This window comes from Ovis canadensis, chromosome 12, assembly GCF_042477335.2.
Source record: "Ovis canadensis isolate MfBH-ARS-UI-01 breed Bighorn chromosome 12, ARS-UI_OviCan_v2, whole genome shotgun sequence".
In the NCBI taxonomy this organism is placed as follows: Eukaryota; Metazoa; Chordata; class Mammalia; order Artiodactyla; family Bovidae; genus Ovis; species Ovis canadensis.
The window spans coordinates 38,279,034-38,294,966 of record NC_091256.1 but is presented as its reverse complement, the minus strand read 5'-3'; the positions used below and the strand labels follow the sequence as shown (position 1 = coordinate 38,294,966).

At 42.4% G+C, this 15,933-nt stretch overlaps 1 protein-coding gene across 3 annotated transcripts in view; it reads right to left on the bottom strand.

The window, feature by feature from the left end:
* The window catches only part of CNIH3 (cornichon family AMPA receptor auxiliary protein 3), a 150,619-nt gene that overhangs the window by 61,329 nt on the left and 73,357 nt on the right, over positions 1-15,933 (bottom strand). For all 3 annotated transcript variants that reach the window (XM_069545440.1, XM_069545439.1, XM_069545441.1), the window contains exons 2-3: positions 8,635-8,703; positions 622-669 (exon numbers count right to left, since the gene is read on the bottom strand). In XM_069545440.1, coding sequence (XP_069401541.1) covers positions 622-669; positions 8,635-8,703 — 117 coding nt within the window. The remainder of the gene's footprint in view (positions 1-621; positions 670-8,634; positions 8,704-15,933) is intronic.

Genomic DNA, 15,933 nt, shown 5'->3' with positions numbered 1-15,933 from the left:
TAAATACTCAGCTTAAGCTGTACATGCATACATGAATATGCGTGCACACGTGTGCTTTCTGAATGCGCTGAGGGCAGCTGTGACCTACTGACCATTCATTCAGAGAAACTCTCTGAATGCCTGGCTCCCCCTTTAACAACATCTCCCACTCCACCCCTCCAACACTCCTGATGATGCTGTCAATCAAACTGCAAAGCTGAATGGCAGGTTGAAACCTCCAATGAAACCCAACAACCAGTTAAAAACTTGGCTGAGCCAGGCAGAAGCATTTCTGAGCCCAGCATCAGACAGGAACAAAGGCTGTGAAGGAGTTATCAGCTGTAAAGGCCATCCATCATCAAGCAAAGATAAAGAATCTCAAAATCCAACCAGAGGGCACTTGCAAATATCCAGTGCTGTTCTGACACTTTGATTGATGGCCACCCCTTTTAATTAGTGCCTCTTGTCTCTGGAGGTTTCCAAAGAACTCACTTGCTCCCACCTCCTTCTCCCCCACCATCATTTGCCTTTGTGGGGAGACAGGGACCGAAGCGGGCATTCAGCCTCACCAGTCCCTTTCACTGTGTGACCACCCATGACCACGTGACCATCCACCCTTTGGCACGGGGCACTTGCACTGACCTTTCGCAGAAGGAAGCATATTCGCTCAATGTTTCTCAGCCGTTCCCTCTATTAGGAGGCACAAGAAAGAAAAGAGAGGGGAGGTTAGGTCTTCTGCTGGAAAAACACGAGAAACCCCACATTCAGCCCCTAATGGAGGAGGCAGAGTCCACCACAGACCCCTCCCAGCCGTGACCTTCAAGCTCTGACCTTTTGCTAAGAAGAATTTCAGCTCATACAACTCAAGAGCAAAAAAAAAAAAACCACACAAATAAACCAATTAAAAATGGGCAGAGGATCTGAACAGTTCTCTAAAGACATACAGATGGCCACCAGGCACATGAAAAGCTGCTCAATTTCACTAATCACCAGGAAAATCCAAATTAAAACCAAAATGAGATATCACCTCACATTCGTTAGAACGACTAGCATCAAAAAGACAAGTGATACCAAGTGCTGGTGAGGCTGTGGGGAAAAAAATGAACCCTCCTACACTGTTGGTGGGAGTGTAAATTGGTATAGTCACTATGGGAAACAGTATGGAAGTTCCTCAAAAAATTAAAAACAGAAGTACCACATGATCCAGCATTCCACTTCTGGATATAACCAAAGGAAACAAAATTACTATACTGAAGAAATATCTGCACCATTATGTTCATAACAGCATTTTTTAGAGTAGCCAAGACATAGAAATAACCTAAGTGTCCATTGACAGATGAATGGATAAAGCAGTTGTGGTATACACATAAACAACAGGATATTATTCAGCCATAAAAAGGAAACCTTGCCATTTGTGACAACATAGACAGACCTCAAGGGCACTATGCTAAATGAAATATCAGAGAAAGACAAATACTGCATAATCTCATTTATATGTGTAATCTAAAAACAAAACAACAAGAACAGCAAGACAAACTCACAGAAAAAGAGATCAGATTTGCAGTTACCAGAGGTAGAGAGGGATTTTGATGATGGTGGTCAAAAGTTAAAATCTTCCAGTTATAAGACAAATAATGGCATGTAATATATAACATAACAACTATAGCTAACATGCTATGTGGCATATTTGAAAGTTGCTAAGTGAATAAATCCCAAAAATTTCATCACAAGGAAACTATTTTTCTTTCACATCTATACAACATGATGGATGCTAACCATTTATTTTGCAATGTTAACCAATTATTTTGCAACGTTTGCAAGTCAAGTCATTATGCCATACACCTGAAACTAAATATACTGCTATGTGTCCATTATATCTTAATAAAACTGAAAGAAATAAGAGTTTCAAGTTTTTCTCTATCTATCTTGCACAGTTATTTGCTCTTAACCCAACTTCCCCAGCAAACAGCATGGGTTCAGCTTTCTTTTCAGCCCAGCACGTTTCTTTATTTCTTTTTCCTAAAACCTCCATATCCCTGTAAGACAGTCACACTAAAGAACAGGGACCACGTGCTCATGAATGTCCTGAAGCCCAGAGTCAGGCCCCCTGGAGGGCCTCCCATTCAAGTCTCGAAGAGCCAGTCTGCGCCTGATTAGTGTATAAGGTGGGGAAGCTCTCTGCCCTTGACTTTATTTTTCTAAAGTGAATGTATTTAGAGGAAGCAATCTTCCCACTCAATTAGACACCAGCAGTGCCTCCGGGCTAAGAATTTTCAAGATGGCCATTTCTAGAGTTTGGCTCACTGCCATGGAAAAATGCCCCAGGGGTGGGCAGGTGATGATGCTCAGCTCACACACTGAATGTTGCCTCCTCTTTCCCACAGTGACTTTTGCGATCTCTGAAGCCACCCTGAACACAGCTGTGGCATCTCCTGGTGCTTCATTACCAAGGCAATTTGGTTGCGGTAGATGTGATAATAATGAAGCTCCTCCTGGATCACAAGAAGACAGGTGGCTGGGCCACTTCAATTTCTCTAATTAAATCACAAATATAGCAATTCCTGTGCATCCTTTAAGCCCAGAGGAAAGAGCCCACATCAGGACAAATTAGTGTCCACATGGCTAGGAAGACAGACCACATTCTCCTCAACACACATGTGTGCTTGCACGTGTACAAGCAAACGCACACAAACACAGCTGGGCATCGAGGCTGCCTAAACGGAGAACACGTGAAAAGACGTGAGATCCCAAGGATGAAAGAGGGGGGGTCAGGACACATGCGAGCTCTTTCTCCAGCAAGCCAGATCCTCTGAAGGACAACATCTCTCCTTACTTTACAGTGATATTAAATGTCCCGCTGATAAAAGGAAAGGGAAAGGGTTACCATGAGAAACTCAGAGTAAAAACAAAGCATTCCTCCTCTTCCCACTGGCTGGAAGCGGGGGCTGATGGTCAACCAAAGGGTCCAACAGTATTTAGAGCTTACATCTAAAGAACCAGTGGACCTCATGCATGTTCATTTAGAAATACTCCACACCAATCAGCAACTGTTTGCACAAATTTGTCCAGGACTACAGTTAGCAACCAGTGAAGCAGCTTTGTCAAGCCATCTGAGCCCAAGATGCTGCTGCAGAGACTCTATGGGGGCCCAGAGAGCTTAAGGATGAGTTAAATGAGGCATCCAAAGTTTAAGTTCCTGCCAGGGAGTAACATCATAAAATCCAGGGGGAATGTGCCTAATACTCTTCCATTAGGGCTTTAAAAAATATCAGACAGGAGTCCTTTACAAAGCTAAGGGCTTTAGTCTGTCTATAAGATGTCTGGCCTTTGGGGCCCTGCTGCTGCTGCTGCTAAGTCGCTTCAGTTGTGTCCGACTCTGTGCGACCCCATAGACGGCAGCCCGCTGTCCCTGGGATTCTCCAGGCAAGAACTCCTTAATTAATTCATTGACTGATTAGATGTGGGGCTTTATTTTTTCAAACTTTTATTGAAGTATAGTTGATTTACAATGCTATGTTAGCTTCAGGTGTACAATAAAGGGAATCAGTTATATACATACATATATCCAGTCTTTTCCCACATTACTACAAGTATTGAGTCCCCTGTGCTATACAGTAGGTCTTTAATAGTTATCTTTTACATATGAATGTGAAAGTCACTCAGTCATGTCCAACTCTTTGTGACCCCATAAACTATACCCCATGGAATTCTCCAGGCCAGAATATTGGAATGGGTACCCTTTCCCTTTTCCAGGGGATCTTCCCAACCCAGGAATCAAACTGGGGTCTCCTGCATTGCAGATGGATTCTTTACCAACTGAGCTATCAGGGAAGCCTTTTTATACACAGTAGTGTGTATATGTCAATCCCAATCTCCCAATTTATCCCCCCTTTTCCCCACCCCTGGTAAGCTTACATTTGTTTTCTATATCTGTGAACAAGTGTGGCTTTCATAATAGGAATAAAAAGTTGAGGTTCAGCTTCTCTGCTATGTAATCTCGCCCTTTAACAGTCATTCATTCTTTCAGGAACAGTTATTAAGCGCCTGCTGTGTGCAGGTTCTGTCCTTGCACTGACCTTGTGCAGAAGCTTCCCACTGGACATACACTGGTCCTAATTTTCTTTGTTCTGCCCGAACTAAGAAAACTGTCCAGGTAAAATGGAAATGGGCGTCATGAACCTGTCTCATGGTTTCATCAACTCTCTTGCAATTTGGTATTGAATTCACATGATGGATTTGAGGGGCAGGACACAAGAAACTCTGGGTATTCTAAGTGAGCCACTTTCTAATTTGAGCCCAAGCCACCAGAAGGAAGCAAAACAGGCTCTTGACTCCCAGACATTCCAAATAGAAGTGCCCTCTCAGCCTAGAGCGGCTCTATGCACCTGGTCGATGTTGACGGGCCAGGTGTGTGATGCTGGTGCCAAACACAGAAACATCCAGAATGAAAGGAGGCCCAGGGTGCAACCTTTTCAGGCCTGGAGGAGCCAAGTTACCCCTGGAGGGTGGTGAGGCTGGCAGATGGAAACAAAATGAATTTTAAATAATGACAAGTTTCACAAGACAGGTAAGTTGTAAAGTAGATCTTAGGGATTCTTCCAACTTGCCACAAAACTCTGCTTCACACAGTTGACTTGGAAAGGGTCAGCTCTGTTTCACAGAATCAAGGGATTATAAAAACAGGTGTTTAAAGAATCAGATCTATCTCTTTTTCTACAACATAGAGTAAGTGGTAAGAACACAAGCAGACCTGGGTTCCAGTTCTGACTTCAATGTGCATGAGAACTTTGAGTCCTTGGATAAGAGTCTAAATTGGGCAAATGATGCCTGTCTCACAGAGTTATGAGAATTATAGGTTTTATATATGTGTGTGTGTGTGTCTATATGGGGCTTCCCTGGTGGCTCAGCAGTAAAGAATCTACCTGCAATGTAGGAAACACAAGAATAATCCTCAAAGAAGGAAATGGCAACCTACTCCAGTATTCTTGCCTGGAGAATCCCATGGACAGAAGAGCCTGGTGGCTACAGTCTATGGGGTCACAAGAGTTGGACATGACTTAGTGACTAAATCACCACTGAATATATATATATATATATATATATATATATATATATATATAACTTTCTTCAGTTCGGTTCAGTTCAGTTGCTCAGTCGTGTCAGAATCTGTGACCCCATGGACTGCAGCACACCAGGCTTCCCTGTCCATCACCAACTCCCGGAGTTTACTCAAACTCGTGTCCATTGAAGCAGTGATGCCATTCAACTATCTCATCTTCTGTCATCCCCTTCTCCTCTTGCCTTCAATCTTTCCCAGCATTAGGGTATTTTCAGATGAGTCAGTTCTTCACATCAGGTGGCCAAAGTATTGGAGTTTCAGCTTCAGCTTCAGCATCAGTCCTTCCAATGAATATTTAGGACTGACTTCCTTTAGGATAGACTGGTTGGATCTCCTTGCAGTCCAAGGGACTCTCAAGAGTCTTCTCCAACACCATAGTTCAAAGCATTAATTCCTCGGTGCTGAGCTTTTTTTATAGTCCAGCTCTCACATCCATACATGACTACTGGAGAAACCACAGCTTGGACTAGACGGACCTCTGTTGGCAAAGTAACGTCTCTGCTTTTTAATATACTGTCTAGGTTGGTCATAACTTTTCTTCCAAAGAGCAAGCATCTTTTAATCATGACTGCAGTCACCATCTGCAGTGATTTTGGAGCCCAAAAGAGTAAAGTCTGTCACTGTTTCCACTGTTTCCCCATCTATTTTCCATGAAGTGATGGGACCAGATGCCATGATCTTAGTTTATTGAATATTGAGTTTTAAGCCAACTTTTTGACTCTCCTCTTTCACTTTCATCAAGAGGCTCTTTAGTTCTTTGCTTTCTGCCATAAGGGTGGTGTCTTCTGCATATCTGAGGTTATTAATATTTCACCCTGCAATCTTGTGCTTGTGATCTGGAATCTTGTGATTTCAGCTTGTGCTTCATCCAGTCCAGCATTTCTCTGATATACTCTGCATATAAGTTAAATAAGCAGGGTGACAATATACAGCCTTGATGTATTCCTTTCCCGATTTGGAACCAGTCTGTCGTTCCAAGCCCAGTTCTAACTGTTGTTTCCTGACCTACATACAGATTTCTCAGGAGGCAGGGAAAGTGGCCTGGTATTCCCATTTCTTGAAGAATTTTCCACAGTTTGTTGTGATCCACACAGTCAAAGGCTTTGGCATAGTTAATAAAGCAGAAGTACATGTTTTTCTGGAACTCTCTTGCTTTTCGATGATCCAACAGATGTTGGCAATTTGATCTCTGGTTCCTCTACCATTTCTAAATCCAGCTTGAACATCTGGAAGTTCACGGTTCACATACTGTTGAAGCCTGGCTCAGAGAATTTTGAGCATTACTTTGCTAGCGTGTGAGATGAGTGCATTTGTGCGGTAGTTTGAACATTCTTTGGCATTGCCTTTCTTTGGGATGGGAATGAAAACTGACCTTTTCCAGTCCTATGGCCACTGCTGAGTTTTTCAAATTTGCTAGCATACTGAATGCAGCACTTTCACAGCAACATCTTTTAGGATTTGAAATAGCTCAACTGGAATTCCATCACCTCCACTAGCTTTGTTTATAGTGATGCTTCCTAAGGCCCACTTGACTTTGCATTCCAGGATGTCTGGCTCTAGGTGAGTGATCACACCTAGATCACCTAGTGATCTGGGTCATAGAGATCTTTTTTGTATAGTTCATCTGTGTATTCTTGCCACCTCTTAATATCTTCTGCTTCTGTTAGGTTCACACCATGTCTGTCCTTTATTGTGCTCATCTTCGCATGAAATGTTCCCTTGGTATCTCTAATTTTCTTGAAGAGATCTCTAGTCTTTCCCATTCTGCTGTTTTCCTCTATTTCTTTGCATTGCTCACTGAGGAAGGCTTTCTTATCTCTCCTTGCTATTCTTTGGAACTCTGCATTCAGATGGGTATACCTTTCCTTTTCTCCTTTGCCTTTTGCTTCTCTTCTTTTCATAGCTATTTGTAAGGCCTCCTCAGACAACTATTTTGCCTTTTTGCATTTCTTTCTCTTGGGGATGGTCTTAATCACTGCCTCCTGTACAATGTTACAAACTTCCATCCATAGTTCTTTAAGCACTCTGTCTATAAGGTCTAATCCCTTGAATCTATTTCTCACTTCCACTGTATAATCATAAGGGATTTGATTTAGGTCATACCTGAATGACCTAGTGGTTTTCCCTACTTTCTTCAATTTAAGTCTGAATTTGGCAATAAGGAGTTCATGATCTGAGCCACAGTCAGCCCCCGGTCTTGTTTCTGCTGACTGTATAGAGCTTCTCCATCACTGGTTGCAAAGAATATAATCAATCTGATTTCAGTATTGGCCATCTGGTGATGTCCATATGTAGAGTCTTCTCTTGTATTGTTGGAATGTAATAAAACCCACCCAAAATTTAACAGTAATAACTGTTAAATAATAATCCAATAATAACCCTGTACTTTACAAGTGGACACCAAAGCCTATTCCCTTGGTCTTTTAGTAGCTCCCGAAGAACACAACTCTCTTCAGGGGGTCTGTGGCTAAGGAGAACAGACTTCTTTGTCCTTGTCACTAGAGAATTATATCACTAAATGATGTCACGAAAGCCTTCCAGGTTAATATTCACACAGATATATACTACATATATGTATAGTCACACTAGTAAATCCTGGCATTCACTCTACAACTTTTAACTGAAACTATCAACAGAACTATTCAAACAAAAACTTGCCTTAGCCCTGGAAACCAGGGCCTGGAGGGAAGTTCAACACAGTGCAGGCTCACCGAGCTTATTAGACTAAGAGACAGACCTGCATGAACTATGACCTCCATCCTTTGAGTTCTGGTCCAGAAGAGTCTGGAAAAGGCTCTGTACAGGCCTGGCTAGTGCCTGGCTCTGGGATGTGGGCTGCAGTGAGCCAAGGAGTGGATAGCCAGCATCCACCCGACTCTGCAGACACGAGGTCCTTTTCCTCTGCTCACATCAAGGCTTCTTCCTACATCCATTCCAGGCACGTGGAAGCAGTGGTCATGGCCTGACAAGCCAGGCAGAGCAGCAGGACTCAGGGAGCAGCAGGGGCAGGGGGTCTCTCATATTCTGAACCGGGGCCAGACAACTGGACTGCATCAGGTTCCCAGGGGGAGGCGAACTGACCTCAAACCCAGACAGCCTCCTGAGATGAATGCTCCCTGGGTGATGGATACTGTGAAATGAACTGCACATGTCAACCCCCTGCAAGTTTCCCTGTGGGAAACCTGGCAAAGTACAGTGGGGATGACCACGGTGATGCTCCCACATCTGCCAACGTGATGGACAGCCTGGAGCCTCCCTCCCTGTTCAAGATCCACTAACATGGGGCCACGAGGAATCCTCAGCGACGGCACACAGAGCTTTCCCACCCAGGTACTGGGACTGCTATACTTGACTTTTCAGGATGAGTTAAGACCGCTGCAGCCTCAGGGACTACCGCCCTGAACCAGACATGGAGGTGCAGCCAGGGCCAAGTATGTGCTTCACTCACCCTACTCATCAAAACCTTACCCTCCTTCACAGGTCCTGGGTGGCCTGGAGTGACACCACCCTTCCAGTCACCAGCACCCACTACTTACCGCATGAAGAGGGTTGCACTGGTCGATGGGGCTCTTAAAATCCGTTCTTAACTCATCAAAGGCAATTATCTGAAATGGAAAACACAGAGTCAAGATGTTAGTACAAAATGAGTCAGTTCACCATGTGGAAAGCTTCCTATAGATGTGGTCCAAAATCACTCAGGAGGCAGGAGAGGGGTGCCAATGACACGACACTGGCCAGGAGTCACTGTCAAAGCCGGTGATGGCACTTGGGGTTGACTGTACTCTCCTGTCTACATTGTATATACCTGAAAATCCCCTACATGGGGAATGAGAATGATGATGTTCAAGGGTACATATTTAAAATAGCAGATAAATAAGTCCTGGAGACCTAATACACTGTACAGTGCTAACAGAACACAAAATTGTATTATAAACATTATACTTGCTAAGAGACTAGATCTTAATTGTTCCCAGTACTAGAAAAAATGGTAACCGTGATGGACTAGAGGTGTTAGTTAAGGCAAAAGTGGCAACCATATTATAACATAAATGTACCAAATCTATACATCGTACACCTTAGATGTACTCCATGTTGTATGTCAAATATCTCAATTTTTTAAATCCCCCAAATAAAGGTTTTTTTAAGTTTCTTGTGCTTCACAAAAATGTAGAGAAAACTCTGTTACAGTGAGAGCAGGCTGGGCTTTGAATAAAGGTGTACACACACACACAATTAAAACTTCAAACCAGCACTTTCCATTTTCTCCTGAAGGAAAAAGTTGTTTATTTTTTACTTTTGTTTATTCTGGCAGAGATGCTGATTAGAAGTTCAATGAATAGAAGTCAGGCAAAAGGGAGAAGAGAAAATTAAGAAAGCAGAGTTGACAATACTAGAAACAATTGAATCTGTAGCCATCAAAAGGCTGGACGATCAGCTCCTGGACAATCAAGGTGTCAAGCTTACTCCATTGGACTTGAGTTCTCAAGGTCATTCTGGACAGAGGCTCAGAGGTCCCCAGAGAGCAACGGTTTCCCTACCTGTCTGGAGGGGAAAATATTAGAGGTGACCTTCTCCAGTCACAGAATGAGGCATGACCCAGCCACACAAAGAACTAGATAGAAGGGACACTTCCTAATCCCAACCACTTTGTCCCCCAGGTGTCCTCAGGGACTCAGTAACAGAACAAAGGTGTGTACAGCCAGTAGGGTGTCCTCTCCTAGGGTGTGAAGGTCTCAAGACCTTTCCTGAGCTGCATACAAATGGACAAACAAACTCCCCCAGGAAGGCACATCCCAGGCATCCCTGAACACTCAGGAGAATTGCTGAAACAATGAAGCTAGTGCCCCTGTTCAAAACAGTCCCTGTTCCAGCAGCAGGGGGCTGAGAGTAAGCACCAAGTGAAGGAAAATGACTTGTTTCCCTTAAAAAAGCAGGTATGATTTTAGCACAGTCACATGTCATTCTGATTTTAATACTCCTACAGAATTAGGGGGGAATTCTAGTGTAAGTAGTATTAGACAGACGCATTTATGTATCATCCCTTGCCAGATAGTTCATTACCCAGCTGATACCTGAAGCTTTAGTAACAAGAAACTCACCACTTACTGAAGATGCTCCTTCTATCCCTGGCTACCTCTAATTAATCATTATCTTCCTTAACTGAACTCACATATAACTCCCTAAGGTTTTCACCCACATGCTAAGCCAGTGTGAGCAAACCACAGCCAGCAGATCAAATCTAGCTGGCCACTCACTTCTGTACAACCTGTGTGCTAAGAGTGGTTTTTACATCTTTAGAATAACAGAAAAAAAATAATAATATTTTGTGACACATTAAAATTAGATCATTTCAAATTTCAGTGTCCATCGATAAAGTTTCATTGGAACATAGACATATGTGTTCTTTCATACATGGTCTATTTTCTTGCACCACAATGGCTGAGTTGAGTAGCTGCAACAGAAACCGTATGGGCAGCAAAGCTCAAAATAGTTACTATTTTGCTCTTTAGTGAAAAAAATTTGCTAACCTCTGTTCTACTCTTTTATTTCTCCTCTGAGCTGCATGTTGTCCAATATGGTAGCCACATTTGGCCATTTTAATTACTTAAAATTAAATTTAAAATTCAGTTCCCACATTCTAATTACTTAAAATCACATCTTTCTAGTAGCTATCAAACAGCAGAGATATAAAACATTTCCATCATCACAGAAGGTTCTATTGTAAAGCACTGCTTTAGAGACACGGAGGATAACTGAATCCCTCTTCCACAAGGAATTCCTATCAGTATTGCCAGCTATGGTGAATCCAGCAAATCCTTCTTCAGGCTGAATCTCTCCAATATATATATATTTTTTTAAGTCGCTCAGTCGTGTCTGATTCTTTGCGACCCCATGGGCTATACAGTCCATGGAATTCTTCAGGCTAGGATACTGGAGTGGGCAGCCGTTATATTAACTGGCACTAAATTATCTCGCCCTTCTGATTGTCCTTCAGTCACATTACAGTTGTAAACGTCTTTACTAAAACATGACTGTCAGAACTAAACACCATACTCAAGGCGAGGTCAGCTGGCTCAGAGAGTAAAAGCATCACTCACCTCTGTTCTGTAAACCGTACCTCTGTTAATGTGACCTGATAGCATTAGCGTTTTTGTAGACACATCATATTCCTGGTTTCATACTGAACTTGCGTTGCATAACAGCCCAGGTCCTTTTTATGTGCTTCAGCTAAACTAAACTCACTTTCTTCCACACGCCCATTATTGGATTATTGGTCCCTAAAAGCAGTAATGGATATTTATCCCTTTTAATTCCTCCCTATTGGTCCAATGTGTTGAGATATGTCTCCAAACTACAAATGTTAATGTTAATGAACATAATGTGTTATCCCCAGATATAAATGCAAACTGAGCAGAACCAAGGGCAGAGCCTGAAGATCACCTTCCTAGATCCCAGTAGGCTGACATAAGCAAGCATTCCACTCATTATGTACCTAATTATAAAGACAATTCATCAGATTTAATCCAGTCAACTAAAAGTCTCTGGATGGCGTTAGAACTCCATTACTGTTGGTACAGCACATATAAGCTCCCCAAAGAGGCTAGGAGCCCATTCAGAAAAGGGATCAAGCCCCACATTACCACTGCAACTGAAGATGTCCCTGTGTGATTCCTGCCTCAAGCCCGCTCCCTATCTAAGTGAAGGGATGTGGATCTGGGCTGAAGGGAACAAAGGCAGCTGATGCTTGAAGCAGCTAGACAGGAGCCACAGAGGGTTTCAAGCTGCTGAGTTGAGTCTGACAGCAGGCAACCACAGCCCATCTCAGGACCCGACTTGAAGGAAGGTGTGAAAAAAGGAAGGCCAGAATGAAGCTTATGCCTTCAAGTTCCGTGAGATAACAATTACTTCATGGGTGCTTTCTGATAATGGTGATGGTAATGGACATGTAAAAAGGAAGAGAGTTCCAAAAAAAACATTTATTTCTGCTTTATTGACTATGCCAAAGCCTTTGACTGTGTGGATCACAATAAACTATGGAAAATTCTGAAAGAGATGGGAATACCAGACCACCTGACCTGCCTCTTGAGAAACCTGTATGCAGGTCAGGAAGCAACAGTTAGAACTGGACATGGAACAACAGACTGGTTCCAAATAGGGAAAGGAGTACGTCAAGGCTGAATATTGTCACCCTGCTGATTTAACTTATATGCAGAGTACATCATGAGAAACGCTGGGCTGGAAGAAGCACAAGCTGGAATCAAGATTGCTGGGAGAAATATCAATAACCTCAGATATGCAGATGACACCACCCTTATGGCAGAAAATGAAGAGGAACTAAAAAGCCTCCTGATGAAAGTGAAGGAGGAGAGTGAAAAAGTTGGCTTAAAGCTCAACGTTCAGAAAACAAAGATCATGGCATCTGGCTTCATGGGAAATAGATGGGGAAACAGTGGAAACAGTGTCAGACTTTATTTTGGGGGGCTCCAAAATCACTGCAGATGGTGATTGCAGCCATGAAATTTAAAGACACTTACTCCTTGGAAGGAAACTGATGACCAACCTAGATAGCATAATCAAAAGCAGAGATATTACTTTGCAAACAAAGGTCCATCTAGTCAAGGCTATGGTTTTTCCTGTGGTCATGTATGGATGTGAGAGTTGGACTGTGAAGAAGGCTGAGCACCAAAGAATTGATGCTTTTGAACTGTGGTGTTAGAGAAGACTCATGAGAGTCCCTTGGGACTGCAAGGAGATCCAACCAGTCCATTCTAAAGGAGATCAGTCCTGGGTGTTCTTTGGAAGGAATGATGCTAAAGCTGAAACTCCAGTACTTTGGCCACCTCATGCGAAGAGTTGACTCATTGGAAAACACTCTGATACTGGGAGGGATTGGGGGCAGAAGGAGAAGGGGACGACAGAGGATGAGACAGCTGGATGGCATCACCAACTCAATGGACGTGAGTCTAAGTGAACTCCAGGAGTTGGTGATGGACAGGGAGGCCTGGCGTGCTGCAATTCATAGAGTCGCAAAGAGTTGGACACGACTGAGTGAACTGAACTGAACTGAATGAACAGAAAGGCTTTCAGTATCCCCTCCCGAAGCTAACTACTAACTAAACAATCCATCCATTCACTTGACATTCAGTGAGCACCTTTTACCCACAGGCACTGGGCTAGCCCCTGCAGGTACAAAAATTAATAAGATATAGCTCCTGTCCTCAACAATTCCCTGGTCTAGAAAAGAAGACAAGCATGTAAACAGATCATTATGCTATAATGTGATAAGTACTATTAACAAGACAACTATAATAATATCTACCATTTAGTGCATGCTTACATGTTGGGCTCTAGGCTTCACATTATATATGCTTTTTATCATTTAAGTCTTCAGCCACCCCATGAGATAAGTACTAGTCTTGTCCTTATTTCAGAAATTAAAAAACTGAGACCAAAAGTGATTAAATTACTTGTCCAGGATCACTGCTTTGGCGCCAGGATTTAAACCAAAGTCTCTCTGACACTAAAACCTATACAGTTACCATTAAGTCATCCTACCTCCAGTACACACAGAGAGAAGGAAACAGGGTCCAAGGACAGGTGGGATGAGCACCTATCTCTGTGGAACAAAAGCAAAGCTTCCCAGAAGCCGTGAGGATTGGGTTACCCTCTTCTTAGCACTAGTTCCTAGTTTCCCACTCCTAGCCTCCTGGCCAGTATCTGAGAACAGACAACTCAGTACAGGGTTATAGAGCCCTTTGGTGCCACAGATGTCTATCTGGAGCCAAACCATTAGCATCAGGGATGGACTGTGAGAAAGGCATGATGATGATGCCAAGATCAAAGGATGACCGGTTTAATTCAGCTGTACCCAAAGGCCAGCTTATCTGAGCCTCTGCTCCCCCGTGCAACCCAGCTATACCATTAGCTTGCTCCTTTTGGTTGCTGAGTAGTATTCCACTAGAGAGATGACCAAAGTTTGTTTACTCATTCACCTGTTAAAGAACATGTGGTGGATTTCCCTGGTGGTACAGTGGTTAAGACTCCAAACTCTCATACAGGGGGCCTGGGTTCAATCCCTGGTCAAAGAACTAGACCCCAAGTGCCACAACTAAGAATTGGCATGCCACAACCAGAGATCCCGCATGCCTCAGCAAAGACTGAGGAGCCTGCATGCTGTAACCAAGACCCACCACAGCCAAATAAATAACTTCTTAAAAAATAAGCGAGAGAGAACATGTGGGTTTTTCCAGTTTTTTACAGTTATGAATAAAGCTGCTAGAAACATCTGTATAACAGTTTTCATGTAAATGTGTTTTTGATTTTCTGGAGTAAATAGGACGTGTATTGCTGGTTCATGTGGTAACGAACTGTATGTTTATATAAGAAATGGAGAAATTGTTTTCCAAAGTGGCTGTACCATTTTGTATCCCCACTAGTAACATATAAGAGTTCCAATCACTCCACACCCTCACCAAAACTTAGTATTGTCAGTTTGGGTTTCTTTTATTTTAGCCATGACAAAGAAGTGTAGAGATATCTCATATCTCCAGTAATTAATGATGTCGAGCAATTTTTCATGGGCTTAATGGTCATATGTATGTCTTTTTTGGTGATGTGTGTGTTCAAATTACTTGCCCAACTTCTTAAAAATTGATCTGTTTGTTTTCTTATTGATGATTTTTTGAGAGTTCTCTGTATATTCTGGATACAAATCTTTGTCAGTTGTGCAAATGGAAATTTTCAAAAAATTTTAATTGACGTGTAGTTGATTTACAATGTTGTGTTAGTTTCTGGTGTAAAGTGATTCAGTTATACATATATAGATATATCCTTTTCATATTTCTTTCCATTATGGTTTATTACAAGATATTGAAAATAGTTCCCTATGCTTTACAGGTAGGACATTATTCTTTATCTATTTTATATAAAGTAGTTTGCATCTGCTAATCCCAAATTGCTAATTTATTCCTCTCCCCACCTTCCCCTTTGGTAACCATAAATTTGTTTTCTGTCTATGAGTCTCTCTCTGTTTTGTAAATAAGTTCATTTGTATCATATGCAAATATTTTCTTCTATTCTGTATCATGTCTTTTCATTCTTAACTGGATGTTTCTCAGAGCAAAAGTTTTTCATTTTAATATTTATCAGTTTATCCAATTTATCAGTTTTTCTTTGATAGATGTGTTTTTGGTGATAACTCCTAAGGCCACAAAGATTTTCTCTTAGGTTTTTTCCTAAAACCTAGAGTTTTTGTAAGGGAAAGTTTAAAGCAAAAATTCAGTTTCTTTAATAGATTTAGGACTATCAGATTATTTCTTATTACATGCGCTTGAATTGTGGGTGACTTAATAACTAGCCAGTTTCATCACAGTTGTCAAACTTTTAGATTGAATTAATATTCAGAGCCACCTTCACTGCTTATTTTACTTTCTTGTATAGGCAATCTTCCTTCCTTGTTCTTTTGCCAAACTTTTGAGATGGAGGTTTGAGTGAACACAGAAAAGACTAGACAAGGCAGCAGCAGGACAGTGGAGACAAAGCAAGACAAGCAGCTCTTCCACCAGCTGCCTGACAAACATTCTGGCCAATCAGGCTGCCTACGACCTTGCCTGGGACTGCGCTGTGCTGGGGACGCTGCTCAAGAGGGAGAGAAGGTCAGATGCCTGCACCTAGTTGTGTGCAGAGTGGAGGCTCCAGGAGATGCACGGCCAGGGGCCCAAGGAGTCCACAGGGAGGTTCAGAAAGGGAGGGAGGTCCAAGCAGAGAAACACTCTGGATGTGAAGCTATCTCTGTGAATCTTGAGCTCTATCCTTGCCACCACTAGGCTTAGGCT